This window comes from Lichenostomus cassidix, unplaced genomic scaffold (genome assembly GCF_008360975.1).
Source record: "Lichenostomus cassidix isolate B80296 unplaced genomic scaffold, HeHo_3.0 HiC_scaffold_46, whole genome shotgun sequence".
Taxonomy (NCBI): Eukaryota; Metazoa; Chordata; class Aves; order Passeriformes; family Meliphagidae; genus Lichenostomus; species Lichenostomus cassidix.
Genome location: NW_028147597.1, coordinates 3,438,165 through 3,455,106, shown reverse-complemented (window position 1 = coordinate 3,455,106; position 16,942 = coordinate 3,438,165). Strand labels below are relative to the sequence as shown.

The 16,942-nt window shown below is 52.9% G+C and overlaps 2 protein-coding genes across 2 annotated transcripts in view; one reads left to right on the top strand and one right to left on the bottom strand.

Annotated features, from left to right (window-relative positions):
* Window positions 1-16,942, top strand: part of LOC146421984 (olfactory receptor 14A16-like) — a 468,355-nt gene that overhangs the window by 118,947 nt on the left and 332,466 nt on the right. The gene's annotated exons all lie outside the window — the stretch shown is intronic.
* Window positions 2,022-2,956, bottom strand: LOC146421996 (olfactory receptor 14J1-like). Its single transcript, XM_085046843.1, has one exon. It carries the CDS (start codon window positions 2,937-2,939, stop codon window positions 2,022-2,024), a length of 918 nt encoding a protein of 305 aa, XP_084902969.1. The 5' UTR covers window positions 2,940-2,956.

Genomic DNA, 16,942 nt, shown 5'->3' with positions numbered 1-16,942 from the left:
CTGGACAGTGGCCAGGCAGAAAGGGACCTGGGAGCACTGATGGACAGCAGGCTGGACATGAGCCAGCAGTGTGCCCAGGTGGCCAAGGAGGCCAATGGCAGCTGGCCTGGATCAGGAATGGTGTGGCCAGCAGGAGCAGGGCAGTGATTCTTCCCCTGTACTCGGCACTGGTGAGGCCTCACCTCGAGTGCTGTGTCCAGTTCTGGGCCCCCAGTTTAGGAAGGACATTGAGGGGCTGGAGCGTGTCCAGAGAAGGGCAACAAGGCTGGGGAAGGGTCTGGAACACAAGTGCTGTGAGGAGTGGCTGAGTTTGGAGCTGGGGTTGTTTATCCTGGAGAAGAGGAGGCTCAGGGCAGACAAGGTGCTGTTAGGTCACAGGTTGGACTTGATGATCTCAAAGGTCTTTTCCAACCTCACTGATTCTGTGATTCTCTGAAAGCACCCTTGAAGCAGTTGCAGGATGAGCCCTGGGCCTCCTCTTCAGAAGGTCCAGCAGCCCATGGCCCTCAGCTTCTCCCCACAGGCCCCAAAGCCCATCCTGTCAGTCCTGCAGAGCCTCTCCAGCTCCTCCTCACTGCCCCACAACAGGGAGCCTCACAGCCACACACAGCAGTCCAGATGTGCCCCCCTGGCCTGTGCTGCCTCTGGCAAGGGAACAGCACGAGGCACTGCAGGACCCTGCAGACAATTCATGAAGCACTTGTAGGATGATCCTGCTCACCAAGGGATGTTCCCATGGTGCCAAGTCAGGAACTGAAATGGGGAGTGGGGCCAGAGAGGAAAGGGCAAACAGGGATGGGCTGTTTGCAGGGGAGGGGACAGGGATGGGCAAGAGGAAGAAATGTGGATGAGGAAAGAGGAAAGAAAGCAAAGGTGAAGCAAAGGAAATGCTCAGGGCTGTTTGGGGGTGGCTGCCAGGCAGCCCTGGCTCTGAGCAACAACGTCTGCAGTGGGACAGGAAACTCACAGCTCATGGGAACAAACTTTCTGGCTGACTTCAGAGGTCACAACAAAGCTGAGTGGTTTCCCTCCCATCCCCAGCCCTTGCTGGCCCCCAGGGCTGATGGTGTTTGTGCTCACTCAGGTTCATCTCCCCACACCAACAGCATGGGGTGCTCACGCCTGCTGTGTGCAATGCAAACAGGGCTCCTGAGCCAGTGCTGCCGTGTCTCTGCCTGGAAGGATCAAGCAGCTCTGGGAGCTGGGGGAGAGGCCAGGGCTGCCAAGGGGGGATGTTGTTGGCAGCTCCATGAGGACGCTCTGGGACGCTGCCCTGGGCTGTCCAGCGCAGTGGGGATGGATCAGCCCCTGCTCTGCTGCTCCTTCCCGGCTCCCCCAGGGACCTTGCAGAGCCCCAGCCATGCTGTTTGCCCCCAGCCTGCCCACGGCCACCCTGCAGCTGCTCACGGGGGTTTTCTCTGCTCAGCATTGGCCTGGGCGTGTTCTGGAGAGAGCCTGGGCAAGGAGCCTCGAGCCCCCAGGCCCTGCCCTGAGGCGTCAGCTGTGCCCCAGCAGTGCCCATGGCCTGTCCCTGCTGCAGCCCCGGCACTGCCACCCCCAGCACTGGCAGCGACCCCGAGAGCACTCAGGCCCTACAGCAACACGAGGGGCAGCAGGGCAGCGGGGCAGTGGCACGGGAGCAGCACTGGCAACACCAAGTGCTGCTGCTCCTTGGCACAGCTGCTGTGCCACCCCTGATCTGCCCCAGCTCTGCACACAGACATTGCTGCTGCAGCTCCACAGAAGGGAACAAAAGGGGATCTCTGGTGAAAACTTGGCTGGGAGATCCTTTAGTTTGTTTAAAGCCACCGAGAGCACAGCTCCTCATTGACACAGACTGTAGTCACCACAAAGGTGGGGAGAAGAAAAATAGGAAATGGCACAATGACATTTATTTGTGGACGTTAAAAAACTAAAATAAAGGAAAAGCACCCCCACAACCAAACCAACAAAAATTAACAAATATTACTCATATAACAAGTGACTTGCGGAAGCTGGCAACCAGTTTAAAGTTTCTGAAATCATCCAATCATTAGTCTCCACACTGCAGCCTTGAGCTCCTGGTTCCTCAGGCTGTAGATGAGAGGGTTCAGTACTGGAGGCACCACTGAGTACAGAACTGACAGTGCCAGATCCAGGGATGGGGAGGAGATGGAGGGAGGCTTCAGGTTGGCAAAAATGGCAGTGCTGAGAAACAGGGAGACCACAGCCAGGTGAGGGAGGCATGTGGAAAAGGCTTTGTGCCGTCCCTGCTCAGAGGGGATCCTCAGCACAGCCCTGAAGATCTCCACATAGGAGAAAACTATGAACATAAAACAACCAAAAGCTAAAAAGGCACTAACAGCAAGGAGCCCAAGTTCCCTGAGATTGGAGTGTGAGCAGGAGAGCTTGAGGATGTGTGGGATTTCACAGAAGAACTGGCCCAGGGCATTGCCATGGCACAGGGGCAGGGAAAATGTATTGGCTGTGTGCAGCAGAGCATTGAGAAAGCCACTGGCCCAGGCAGCTGCTGCCATGTGGGCACAAGCTCTGCTGCCCAGGAGGGTCCCATAGTGCAGGGGTTTGCAGATGGACACATAGCGGTCATAGCTCATGATGGTGAGGAGAGAAAACTCTGTTCCAAGGAAGAAGACAAGCAGGAATAGCTGTGCAGCACATCCTGAGTAGGAGATGTCCCTGGTGTCCCAGAGGGAATTGTGCATGGCTTTGGGGACAGTGGTGCAGATGGAGCCCAGGTCAGTGAGGGCCAGGTTGAGCAGGAAGAAGAACATGGGGGTGTGCAGGCGGTGGTTCCAGGCTACGGCGCTGATGATGAGGCTGTTGGCCAGGAGGGCAGCCAGGGAGATGCCCAGGAAGAGGCAGAAGTGCAGGAGCTGCAGCTGCCGTGTGTCTGCGAATGGCAGGAGGAGGAAGTGGCTGATGGAGCTGCTGTTGGACATTTTGATCCTCTGGCCATGGGGACCTGTTCATGGAGAAAAGGACAGTGACAAGTCAGGAGAGACTATCCTAAGCATAGTCCAAGCCCTTTCTCCCAGCCCTGTCACTCTGTGTCACCCAATTTCCCTTTTCTCAGAGCTCTTCCTCCAGCCCCATGCCTGGAGCTCTGCTGGGATCTGGCCCTGTTGCTGTGACAAGCAGTGGCTCTGCCCATGGACACTGAGGAGTCAGCTCTGCTCTGCAGCAGTGGTCATGGCAATGGGGGACAGGGACCAGTCCTGGGTTGGACTTCATCAGACCAAACTGCCCCTAAGGCAGAGGAGCTTGGCAGCATCTCCTGTCCCAGGGCTAAGGAACAGTGACAGCCAAAGGCAGTTTGAGAGGATTTCCTGCTGTGCTCAGGGAGAACAGAGAGAACTGTGCAAGGCAAGAGGATTGGCTGTAACTCAGTGAAGGGTGAGGGGAGCTGCTCTGGTGCTCCATCTGTTCCCAGCTGCCCTTTCTGAGATCAAGGGCAGTCACTGTGTTCCCCTGAAAATCACCCTGACACAGCTGAGAGCAGAGGGACTCACAGCAGAGCCAAATGGCTCAGCCTTTCTCAGAGTCTCAGCCCCACTGCTGGCCAAGGACACTCCTGTCCCCCAGTGTCCCCTGGAAGGCAGCTCACAGCTTGGATGGACACCCCGAGGACACACCAAGGGTCCTGGCCATGGAACTGCTTGAGGAGAGTCATTTCATTGCCAGCCTGCCAGCCTGCCCTGCCCAGAGCTGCCCAGGGCAGAGGGAGCTGGGACACCTCATTGCTGTGCTCACCCTGCACAGGAGGAGCCCCAAGGGCTGCGCCTGACCCTGCAGCTGCAACTGCCATTGCCAGAGAGCCTGTCAGCAATGCCAGGAGCAGCTGAGCAAGGCAAGGAGAGAGACAGCCGAGCCCTGAGGAAAAGCCTTTCCCTGCCCAGCCCTGCACAGCCCCTCGCAGGCAGCAGCAGTGCAGGACAGTCGCCCTCAGGCCCTGGTCAGCAGGGAATGGGCAATGGCAGGAGAGATGCCCTTCATCTCTGGTGCTGCTCTGCCGGCCCAGGAGGGGACTGAGGGCCCCGAGCCCCCGGGCTGAGGGCTGTGCTGGCTGCCAGGGGACACAAGAGCTCTGCTGCTCAGGGCAGCTGGCAGATCCCCTGCCCTGGCAAAGAGCCCTCAGGGCTGCAGGAGCTGCTCTGCAGGACAGCCCTGGGCACCCCTGGCTGCACCCCCACCTTCCCAGCCTGCAGCCATCCCTGGCAGCAGGAGCTGTCCTGCCCTGTCCCTCTGACGGTGCCCAGGGCAGCCCCGCTCTGCAGCACATCCTCCCCCAAACCAGAAACACCAGCAGAGCCATCCTTACAGTCATATCAGTGCTGTCATGTGTCAGCTTTAGGAGATCCCTGCAGCCAGAGACTTACTGTGTCAGAAGCTGTGAAGATTTCTCCATGAATAAGCTCAGAATTGTCCTTCCAGTTGCTTTAAGCCTCTGTCTGCTTCACTCCTCTCAGGTACCTGCAGGCAGCACCCTCAGCCCTGCTGGGCTGGGAGAGAAACTGCTCCTCAGGAGAAATGTCTTTTTGAAGCTCTTCTTGGTTGCCAGGAGTTCCCTCTGTGCCAGGAGCCCAGCCCAGCTCAGCAGCACAGCAACAGCACAAGGATTTTAATGAGCCTCTCAGGGATTTGGTGTTGTTTACATGAGACTCAGTCCCTGAGTGTGTCTTCAAAAAACTTCTCAAGAACTCAAAGTTTCTTGAAGTTTTAATGGATCTCACTGAGAGACATGACTGAGAATGTGTCCCCAGGTTCCAGTTAGAGCAGAACACTGGAGGCAGTGATGACAGCTGGGGACAAAGAAGGCAAAGGTGTCTCTGATGCTGAGCAAACCTGGATGTGTTTCAGGAATGCAAAGGGCCAAGGCCTGATCTGGCAAGGCAGATCCTGTCCCTCCCTCAGTGCTCAGGGCTCTTCCCGGGGCACTGGCATGTGGGGATGTGCAATGCCAAGGGCAGGACCATGGGGCAGCCCCTGCCAGGCTGCTGGGCAGGGACAAGGAGGCAATGAGGCTCCAGGGCTGCAAGGGTCACTTGTGTCCTCCTCATGGCCTCAGGGCCAGGGACAGCAGCCATGGCCAAAGTGCTGGAACATTTCTCTGACGTCTCCATTGTTTAGCCATGAAAATGTTGTGTTCTTAATCCAGGAAAGACAGAGAGTGAGTTTTTGACAGGGGTTGTATTGGCAGAAAATGGCACTATATCTTTATGCTGAACAAGGGCAAATTTAGATTGGATGTAAAGATGATGAAATATTTTACAGTCAGGTTCGCAAGACTCTGGCTCAGGTTGCCCAGTGAATGGAAACCACATCCCTGGAAGTGTCCCAGGTTCGGAGCTTTGCGTAACCTGAACGAGTGAAGGTGTCCCTGGGTAATGGGAGTTGGAACAGATGCTCTTTTGGGTCTCTTCTAACACAAGGCATTTTATAATTCTGTCATTCTTATATCCCCAACTCCTTCTGCACAGGGCTGCAAATACCTACACACACCATGTCAGCATTTTATCTGACCTAATCCCCAACATTTCCATAAAAATGAAAAAAATGCCAGTTGTAGGACATGAATTGCCACGGTTTTAGAGGAACCAAACCCAAAATGTAAAAATAATTCAGAGCAAGATCCAACATCTCTGTGTGGAAGACTGACCAAGTGGGTCTGTCATGGTTTGGGAATGGTACTCCCCAGCTCAGTTCTCCCACTGACACTTTCCAAACCACTCTGCTGTTTGCTCCTTCCTCCCTTTACCCCAGCCCTTGTGAGAGGATGGAGAGCAGAACTGGACACAAAAAAAGGTAAAGATTGTGGGTTGAGATTAGAACAATTCACTAGAAACAGCAATGAGATAAGAAAGGAAGTAATACCAACAATAGCAATAAAAGAAGTGTACAAAAGAGAGATTCACAAGCACAATGCTCCCTATGGAGCTCAACTCCACCTGACTGCAGCCCCACCACCCTGATCACTCCCCCTGGCTTGGAATCGGTGTTACCCCCTGCTCCCTCAACCACTCTGATTCGACTGGAAGGAGCCCCTTCTCCTCAGGAGAGAGACTCCCTTTCCCCCACCCTAGCAATGATGTGAGGTGACAGAGAATAACCTCTGGGTCCTGGCCATGCCCCTCCTGGCTACTGTGAAAATTAACTCTGTCCTGGCCAGAACCAAGACATTTCCCACCCCTTATTCTATACCATCTACTCACGCCCAGATCTTACACTAAGTGTATACACATACATATACATATACATATACATATACATATACCTATACATATACATATACATATACATATACATATACATTTATACAGTAGCACAAGTATAACTTCCAAACTCAGTGGCTGTCCCCTAAAGATATTGTTAAGTTTGTCCATGGCTGTGAGTTCTGTCCATGTTAGATGTCTCCCAGGGCAGCAGGGCTGCTGTGCTGTCAGCTGGTTGCTGAATCAGCTGGTGTATCTGGAGGAGTCCATCCTTGTTGTCCATGGCAAACATGGATGTCAAACAGTGGCAGTGTCATTCAGCAGCCAGTGTTATACAATTCAATATTACAGACTGTTCTCACCCAAAATCAAATCCCCTTGAGGGACACATCATGTTTCCCCTTCCCTCTGCATCTCCCACCAAGTGCACTCAGGTCCTTGAGAAAAAACAATTCCAGGGATGGGTTTGCCTTTGCTTGAGGCAGGACTGACCCAAACTGTCTTCTCTAACATTTCTCATAAGCACCACGGGGCTTTATCCCCTTCTCTGGCACATGGAAGGATTGACTGGGCAGGGCCAGCTCGATTGGTGAAGTCTCAGGTGTTCCCTGATCAGGTGGCCTTCAGTGAATGCAGCTCTCAATGTTTCTGAGGTCCCACCATGCAGTGCTTTCAAGGCAGCTTTTAGCAGTCCCTTGCACTGTTCAGCTTTCCCAGGACTGGTGCCTGACAGGGAATATGAAACACTCACTCAATCCTGTGCTCTCTGGCCCAGGTGTTCAAAAGGCTGTTTTGGAAAGGAGTCCCATTGTCCCACTCAGGTCTTTCAGGGGGGCTCTGTCCCCACGGAAGTTTCTTTTCCAAGCCCAGGGTGGTGTTCTGGGCAGTGCTGTGAGGCACAGGGTTCTTCTCCAGCTATCCAGGGGTTGTTACCAGGGGTTGCTTGCCCTGGTGGGTCTGTGGAACTGTGATGTCATTGATCTGCCAGACTCCCCCAGACTGATATTCCCACCATCATCCCCCACACCACAGGGGCTTTACCTGCTTGGCCCTGCTTGATCTCAGCACACGTTTCACACTCATGGATAACCTGGAGATGCTGTCCATGGGTAAATCCACCCCTCAGTCACAAATCCATCTGGAGGTTGCATCTCTTCCCTGATGACCTAAGCTGTCCTGGGCCCATTGAGCCAGAAATAACTCAGCCTTGTGTGGCCATTCCAGACCCACCTGAGACACTTTAATCCTGGCAGCCCCATCCCCCTGTCCATTGCTGTGATGCTCTTCAGTGCCCAACTCTTGGCTACGTGAGCATCCACAGGAGGGACTTTCACAGCCAACTTCTCTCCCCAGGCAGTGATGTTTTGCCCCAATCCAGCAGCCCAGATGGGTTTCCCTCTGCACTGCCAATTGTCCTTTTTCCATCATTCCAGCCACCCCACAGAGCATTTGCCACCATCCCCGAGTCAGAGCAGAGGTGCAGCGCTGGCTATTTCTCTCACTCAGAGCTCCGTGTATGGTCCCAGGATTGCAGTGACTGCAGGAAAGGGGCAGCCCACAGTGGGACATTTCTTGGTCAGATAGAGACACAAAGAGTGGCAAACTGTCTGTGACTTGGGTTTGGGACTCAAAGCTGCTGCTGTGGTTTGCAGGGAGCTGCAGTGTGGCACAGCCCTGGCTGTGCCCAGGAGCGCTGGCTTGGGAGAAGGTGTTGGTGCAGCTGGGCCAGGGAGCTGCAGGGAGTGGGGAATGAATCCCTCCTGGTGTCCTGTCCTGGGGTGACACTGTGGGGCCTGATGGAGCTAAGGAGACCATTGTTACACTCTGGTACCTCATGGAATCAAGAAGATCATTGTGACACCACAGAGTCTTGTGGAACCAATGGTGCATTATGAAACTGGGAAACCTCATGGAACTAAGAGGCCACTGAAACACTGTGGGCTCTTGTGGAATCAAGGTGACAGTTGACACAGCAGGGCCTTGTAAGAGAGGCCATTGTGACACTGCAGAACCAAGGGGCCACAGTGAAACTGAAGAACACCATGGAACCAAGGGGTCTTTGTGATCCTGTAAGGCCTCATGGAACTGATACTGAAATCAGCTGAACAGAAATTTTCTAACACAATTTTGGGTACTAGAAAGCAGCCATTATTTTTTGTAGCACTGGGTACTCTGAGGACACTCTGTCTAATGGAGTGCCCTGAGCATCAGGTGAAGAGAGTTTTTATCAGACACACTGATTACATATTCATGAGCTTTCCCTGCTTCCTTGATAGAGCTATATCACTTTATTTTACATTATTGCACCCTTTATCTCAAGTCCTTATATGGTCCTTTGGGGTCTGTCTTCAACATCCGGTGTCCTTTTCAGGTACCTGTTCCTTGACCCTCACTTTTGAGTAAGGCAATATCGTGGTTTTGCATAACTCCTGCTTTGACAGCCTCACAGAGCTGAACTGACATCCTGCTTGTGTTTTGTGTGACTTCTGTTTGCCTCAATTACATCCTTTATCTATTTCTCCAAGGCTGTGCTATTCTGTTCGACTGTCCTTATCAAGTTCCCCCTTTTCTTGATACTTAGCTCCTGATGGGAACTGATCTCTCAATATCTCTATTTCATTTTATAGCTTAAGGCATTACAACAGCTACAACACTGAATCTTGATGCAAGCTAAAACCATACAACATTTATTATGGTGACCTTTATAAATAGATATTTTATTCAAGTCCAGCTGGGTAACCATGAGTTAATTTTGGTCCAGATTTCTTCAAATCCCCAGGAGGTGCCATCTTGAGCTGTTTATTGTAAAAAGTTGTCAATAATACTTGGAAAGGTCCCTTCCCCTTTGGCTGGAGCAGAGCAGTTCCCCAGTCTTTCAAGCAGACCCAGTCTCTGGGTTGGAACTCGTGCCCTGATGTGTCCAATCCCATCAGTCTGGAGATCTCCACTGCTCGCTGCAAATCCTGTAAGGTTTTACTAAGAGAAATGAGGGAATTATTCAAATCAACCCCTCCTTTTACATGTGTGTGTTTCCTGCAATGTGGCACTTGGTAGGTTTGACCACAGAGCAGCTCATAGGAGCTGATATTGCTGGTGCCACATGGCTGAATTGTTTTGAAGTAGAGCCACAGGTAAGGCTTGGCCCCAAGTCAAGGAGGTTTCCTGACATATTTTACCCAATTGCAGTTTGAATTTAGAACTCATTCTCTCAACTTTGCCACCAAGGGCTGTGAAGAGACACCTTGTCCTGAGGCACTGGGGCTCCTGGCACAGCCCCAGCAAGGCTGGGCACTGTCACCCCCTTGTCCTGCCCTCAGCATTTTCCCCCCCGCTAACATCCCAGTGTCCTCAAGGATCTGCTGGAAGGAGTCCCTGGGGAGCCTTGGTCAGGAATGGCCCTGGGGGCTCCTTCATGCTCCCAGGGACTGCAGGTTTGTCAAAGGACTTTGGGTTTTGCTTCTGCCTTGGAGTCTCTGAGAGCTTTGTGCAATCATGGCCTCCAATTATCTGCTGTAACTAATGAGTCCCTTGAGATTCTCTGTCAGTAACAACACTCAGTGGGGCTCATAAATGCTTCAAGGTACTCAGGGTTTATTAAAATCCTTCTTTTTGACACTGAGTCTCTGAGAGGTTTGTGCAATCCTGGCCTCCAATTATCTGCTTTAATTAGTCCCTTGAGAGCCCTTGTTAGTAATGACACTCAGTGGGGCTCATTAATACCTCGAGTACTTCATTTTTTAAGGTATTTTCCTTTTTCCTTTTCACACTGAATATCTGAGAGGTTTTTGTGTTATCATGGCCTCCAGTTCTCTCTTCCAAGAAGATGAATTCCAAGGACTCTGTGAGGTGCTTTTGTTGGTGATGGACCTCAGTGGGAACCATTAATGCTTGGAGACACTTTGGGTTTTTCTTCTGACTTTGACTCCTGGAAAGGTTTGTGCAATCTCCTCTCAGGTTTGCCCTGAGGTTCAAGGGCTCAGCACCAAATGCACCACAGGGCTCATTAGGATCAAGCAAGTCCTGACAAACCATGGCTCTGCCTTGATTTCCCTCTGGTCTGGTGCACTTCATTAAGAAGGTTTCCTACTACAGTTATGGAGAAATATTTCAAAGAGCTTGTAAGAAATACACATCCCTATTTTAAAGCATGTATTTTATTTCTGTTCTCTTTAGAGAAGAGGAGATTGCAGCATTCTGTGGTTGATATTGATGCAGGGTGTCTCCTCAGGAGGTCTGGCCTGGTCAGAGAACCTTTGCCTTGAGGTGTGACCCAGTGTGGACAACCTTGCTCCACATTCCCCAACCACATCCTGTCTCTCCTCACTCACCTGGGACCTGCTTTGCTTGGACAACTGGCCACACTCAGGCAAAGGGGTGTTTTCCCCTTTTTTTTTCTTTGAAGCAAACTGAAACTGCTAAGGTTCTCCATTGAAAACAGACACCCTCCTCAAGTGTGTGGCAAGCCCAAGCTGCCATCAATGAGGTTCTTCTTCCCCCAGGGCAGAGCCCTGCAAGAAATGTTTTAGACCTTTGTACTCCTTCGTTCCACCAGGCCTTTCTGTGTCACAATGGACCTTTGGTTCAATGAGGTTCCTTACCCAACAATGGTCTCCTTAGTTCCAAAGAGTCCCAATGGACACTTGGTTCCACAAAGCCCAGCTGGGTAACAATGGGCTTCATGATTTCATGAGGAATACAAAAGCTTTGCAGAAACAGTGAGCAAGACCATGGTCTGCTTGGATCTGCACTGTCACACTAGACAATGAGATCCATGAAGTCCCATAATGTCACAATGGATATTTGGTTCCATGGGGCCCCACAGTGTCACCATGGACCCTCGGTTCTATGAGTTCCCTCAGTGTCACACTGGTCCCTTGGCTCCATGTGGCCCCAGAGTGTCATAATGGCCCCTTGGCTCCATGAGGCCCCATACTGTCACAAGGGTTCCCTTGGTTCCATGAGCCCCAAAGTGTCACAATGGTCTCCTTTTTTCTTCAGCAACCAGGAGCAAACCCCACTGCCAGGGCCAAATGCCTGAGAAGAAGGAGCAAAGGGGGGACATCTGGAATAATGGATTTTGTCTTCCCAGGTCACAGTGCCATGGGATGTGGCCCTGCTGTCCTGGAGATGGCTGAACACAGCCTGCCCATGGGAAGGGGTGAAAAATAACAACCTCTGTCCATGGAACTACAGCAGCAGAGAGGTCAGGCAGAAGGCTGGGTTTAAAAGACTGGCACCAGCACAGAAAGCATCAATCAAGGGCATTTTCTTGAAAGCTGACATTTTAGGCATTGTTATAGATTGAGCCTCATTATCCAATCAGAGACGTAGATCCAATTAAAGAATTTATTAATTAAAAAGCAAGCGGATATCAGTCAAGACAGCGCTGGACGGGCAGAGGTTCAAGCATACCTCTATGCACCGCACCCCGGCTTACAGAGGACTAACTTTTATAACCCTTTCGTATCCCACTCTCTCCGTATGCCTTGATTGGCGTGTCTTCATGAATCCTTGATTGGCTGCTGAGTCGTCTAGGCTGTCGTGCTCTGCTTTGTGTGGTTGTTACTGGGCCTCCTGGGATGGTCTCACCGTGGGGGTTGCACAGGGCTCTTGGTAGGGGGAGGTTTTATGGCCCCTGAGTCAAATTCTTTTTGTATCTGTCTCGTGGGGGTTGGGCAGTGCCGCTTGTAAGCATCCTGTGGGGGTTGCAGAGCCACTAGCTTGTTTAAGTATATTGGTTTAAAGCAAGAATCGTTTTTATAACAGCAAAAAGAAAAATAAATGGAAAGGCAATTTAAGACTTATCACCCTTTTCAAACAGTTCGTGAACTAAACTGATTGTAATTTATTACAGGCATGGAGCACCAAATACCAAGTTAAACTGTTTCAGCTTTCTGTGTACCCTGAGAACAGCTGGAATCTTTTCAGCAGTCTGTGCTGTTCCATCCCTTACTTAGTTCGAGGATGTTGGATCTTTCAGCAGGCTCTGCTATGCGGGGAGGTTTCTCTTCTGAGGCAGGCTCTAAAAATTGAATAAAACAGCGGCATACGGCAGAGCACAAAGGAAGCACCTAGCTGATAATTTCAAAAACTGCCCTTGCAGTGACATTTCTCGAGTGACCCTCAGCACCCCGGGCTGCAAACAAAGCCCGCTCGGGCCGAGCACAAGATCCCCACGCAGCGCTGAGCAACAGCTGGAGCCCAGCAGGGCCTTGGAGGAGGCAGGGCGAGCCCCGGGCCGGTTCCAAAGGGGCTGCGGGGCTGGGGGCGATGGCGCCGAGTGCCCTGTCCGTGTGTGCCCTGGGCTCTGCGGCGCCCCGGGGACACAGCCCGGTGCCGGGGCTCGGTCCTGCTGCCACAAGGGCGCTGCCGAGGGCTCCCCGCCCGCCGGGGCCGGGCCCGGGGGCTGAGGGGCGGCCGCCGCCCGCTGCGGCGCCTTGTCCGGGCTGGAGAAGGGCTCGGGGCCGGGCCAGCGGCGGCAGCGGCGGCGGCGGCGGGGTCGGTCCTCCGCGCAGGGCGTTTGCGCTTCAGCCGCAGCAGCGCCGGCGGCTCCTTGGAGCCGGGCAAGTGCCCGGGCTCGGCGGGGGCGGCCATGGCCGAGCGGGGCAATGCCGGAGGAGCCGCGGTCCCGTCTTGGCGCCAAAGGGCACCCGTTCGGCCCCGGGGCGGCGCTGAGGGAGCGGCGCCGCCATTGCTGCCGCCATTGCTCAGGGGCGCTGAGGGGAGCGCGGCTCCCGCCAGCCCTGCTCGGCTGTGCAGGGGAGTGTGATAGATTACAGAAGGTATAGTTCACGAAGAATTAATAAGTTGAATTCTTAACTCTTGCTTCTTTACTTTTGCTGAGTTTTGCTTTGACAGAAATAGCTTTTGTTTTAAAACTAAACCGTTACACTTAAGGCTCGCGAAACGACCTTGTACAAGCACAGCACAGCAACTCCCTTTACAAGGCAGCCCCGACTTAAGAAAGCCCCCACCACAAGGCCGGTCAGCAGCCTTGAGCAATTCCCACGAAGCAGTCACAGCTTAACCGCTATGCAAGAGAACCCCCCCCCCCCCCGAGAGCCCTGCGCACCCCACGGTAAAAAAACCATGATCAAACAACGCAGAGAACGCCAACACTAGACGACTCAATGGCCAATCAAGACACCCGAAGGGCCGTCAATCGGGACCCACGAGGGGACGCGAAGAGAGGGAGTGAAAAGGCGTATAAAAGAAAATTGCTTGCAACCTTTGGGCGCGGTGCGGTAGGATAGCAAGGGACTGGTCTCCCCCCGCCCAGCGCTCTTTTGGCTGATAACTGCTTGCTCAATTAATAAATTCTCTAATTGGATCTACGTCTCTGATTGGTTTTTGAGACCCAACCTATCACAGGGAGAGAGACAGAGGGAATGAAGACAGAGGGAATGAAGACAGAGGGAGTGAAGACAGAGGGAATGAAGTCAGAAAGACTAAAGACAGGCACTGCTGCTGAAGAACGTCTCTGCAGTTCCAAATGCCTTCACAGCGGCCCGAATGGCTGTGCTCGGGGTGTCAATATCGCCGTACGGCTGCCCTGGGGAGAAATCCCCTGTGGAGATACAGGGACCGGCTGTGTGAGATGGGATGCCAAACACACAGGGTTTGGTGCTACTGGGCTAAAGAAACAAGTTTTTCAGTCTCTTTGGGATAGAAAACTAGTTTTGATTGCATTAGTCTGTTGTACATGGGGTTTAAAAGGTGTAATTAATACTAAAAGAAGTAATGATAAATATCTGTGGTTCAAAAGGCATAAATCAGTAGTTAGGAACAACATATTTACTGGCAAAATAATTAATGAAAGAAAATCTGTACAATAAAAAATCCCCAAACCTTTCTTGCAGTTTTGTCAGAGGTTGATCTTGTTTTTTTTTTAAACTCTTAAATTTCTTGTTTCCTCTTATCTGCATTATTTTGCAAACATTGAAGCTAAAATGAGCAACATCAGGAAAAAATCAGCAGTTGAGTACAAAGCCTCAGAATAAATTTGGAACTACCAGAGAATTCATGTGCTTTAGACACGTGCATACCGGTGCCTAAAAGCATCGCTCCTTTTCAAGGCTGAATTACATCACACAAGTAATAGAACCAGATTTACTCCATATTTACTCCTTCCCATGCATCATTTATGAAGAATCTGCTCCAAGTCCACTGAGTGATAGAGGACAGATCAAGTGTAGCTCTAGATAATCTATTCCCATTGAAATTTCCCAAGTCTTTGCACTGGTTTGAAGTTCCTGTTTCCACTGTTTGAGCCACCAGAGTGAAAAGGAGCAGCACAGCTGAACAAGAAAAGATACTTTTGCCCTCAGACCAGAGAAAGTAGGAAGGCACATGAGTCTTGCACACAGGGAGGTCTTTTGTCCATTCCAAGAAAAAGGCATCCATCTGTGGCAGAGATTTGTTGAATTCTGGGAAACAGTGTAGGTCAAACACTTCTAGCAATGCCACAGACTAAATCACTGAATTTTGAGAATTAGCCCTGTTTCTGACACACCTTTAACCTGTCATTATTGCTGCCTCTGGCCTCTGTTTCACAGTTGTTGCCAAACTTCACCCTTGCTGGGACAGTTCCTCTTTGCTTGGCTGCCCCACACCAGTAGCCCCTGACTGACCCAGCAGAGAGCCCAACCTGCAGGTGGGACCACACCTGACCTCCCCAAAGCCTCTGCTCTGGGCTGGAGCCCTGCAGGGCAGCTCCACAAACAACAGCTCCTTTTCCCATTGCGTGAGTCTCCTTGGGCATGGAAAAGAAATAAATGAGAATTCCTGCCTTCTCCTCTCTCAGTGCTGCATAAGCCATCAAATGTCCCTCCTGGTGCTCCCAGGGACAGGAATGCTGGCTATGGACTGTCTGCTGTTGGATATCGGGCAGGGAAGGAGGGAGACATTTGGTTGTCCCTGTAAACAGAAGAAATGGATGAACAGGACAAGAGGAAAGGGCCTCAAGCTGTGCCAGGGGAGGCTCAGATTGGCCAGGAAAGGGTGGTCAGGCCTTGGAAGGGGCTGCCCAGGGAGGTGTTGGAGTCTCCATCGCTGGCAGTGTCCAAGGAATGACTGGATGTGACACTCAGTGCTCTGGGCTGGGTGACAAGGTGGGGATTGGTCACAAGTTGGACTCGATGGCCTTGGAAGGGATCTTGAGCAGCTCTGAGATGGAGCAGCCATGGGGGTTTGGCAGGTGGCAAGGACAGCACTGACAGCAGGATCCAGCCCAGGGGCTGTGGAGCTCCAACTGCCCTCAGGGCTGCTGCCACCTTCTCCCAGCCCTGCCCTTGGGCATCAGGATCTGGGAAGGGCCTAGGCTGAGCCCTGTCAGGGCAGAAGGGTGTGTGGCCAGGCTGGCAGCACTGGTGTGGGGCAGCTGTGCCAGCAGGGCCAGGACAGGGTCTGTGTTCCCAGGGAGGGGCAGCAGGAAGAGCTCCAGGTTACCTGTGAGGGACAATGAGGGCAGAGGGGTGTCAGTGGGGGCTGGCAGGGGGAGCACAGAGCCTGGGCAGGGAGCTGCAATCCCTGCCTCAGCTGCATCATGCTCTGTTCCCTGCACAGATTAGGACCAGCATGGGCAGAACATAGAGAGATTCCAGGGGTATGTGGGATATTCGTGATCAGCACTTCCTGGCTGATCCTGTTGGCTGCTGCTCCCTCCTGGCCATGGAAAAGCTGAGGGGGATGTTCCTGGCAGGAGGGACTCCTGGGCTCCCTGCAGATCTGGGCTCTGGCTCTGGCTCCATTCTCAGTGTTCCAGCCCTTCAGGCCATGATTGATAACAGCAGCGCCAGTGTCTCAAGCCTGGAAATTCAAACCCCAAAATTCCTCCTTGTTGCACAGAGAGCTCCAAACTCCAGATTCCAGCAGCTGCCAGACCAGCCCCGGAATGGTGGGGAGTAGGGAGCCTCCTGCATGGGGCAGCTGCCCAAGTGCAGCCCTGCACTGCTGGTGCCCAGGGTGGGTCGGGAAGCCCAGCCCAGGGCGGTCAGAGGTGGCTGGGTCCTGCACACAGGGAAGGTGGAGGAGCCTATTTAGAAACAGAACTGGGTGGTCCCGAGGCTGGGGAACAGCAGCTGCGGTTCGGGGACTCCTTGGGTGCCCTGGTGAGTGGCAGGAGTGGAGGGGATGCAGGAAGAGGGGCTTGGAGGGGCTGGTGGATGAGCAGCAGATGGCTCAGCCTGCTGCTCCCCTGGGCTTGCAGGGAGAGATCAACGCATGGCCCAGGATCACATCTCCCGGTGGGCTGAGCTGGTGAGAGACTGGGGCCAGAGAGAGAAGCTGAGGTGGGATGGGCAGGGATGAGCTGAGGCGCAGGAATATGGAAGCCTGGACAGTGAAGGGGGAGTGGGTGTGGGGTCACCAGGGGACACAGAGCATCCCAGCTGGGGAATGCCCAGCCCCGGTGGGCAGGGGAAGGGGGCACTTGGGCATCCCCTGGGTGGGGACTGCCAGACCTCCTTGCAGCACTAGTTCCACTGATGGCATCGTGGTCACCCCGCAGCCCAATGCCCCTGTTTGCCTCTAGGGCTGGTGCTGCTCATCAGGGTGTTCTCCTGTGGCTTTCCACATTAGCCTCTATCTCCTGGAATGATTCAATCTCCCCAACAGCTCCACAATGCTGATGGAGTGTCTTAAGTGCTCACAGGCCTTCCATGATTCCTGAGGGAGCAGAGGCTCCTGCCGGAGGAGGTGGCCCCAGCGCTGTTCCCCCAGGTGCTGGAGGATCC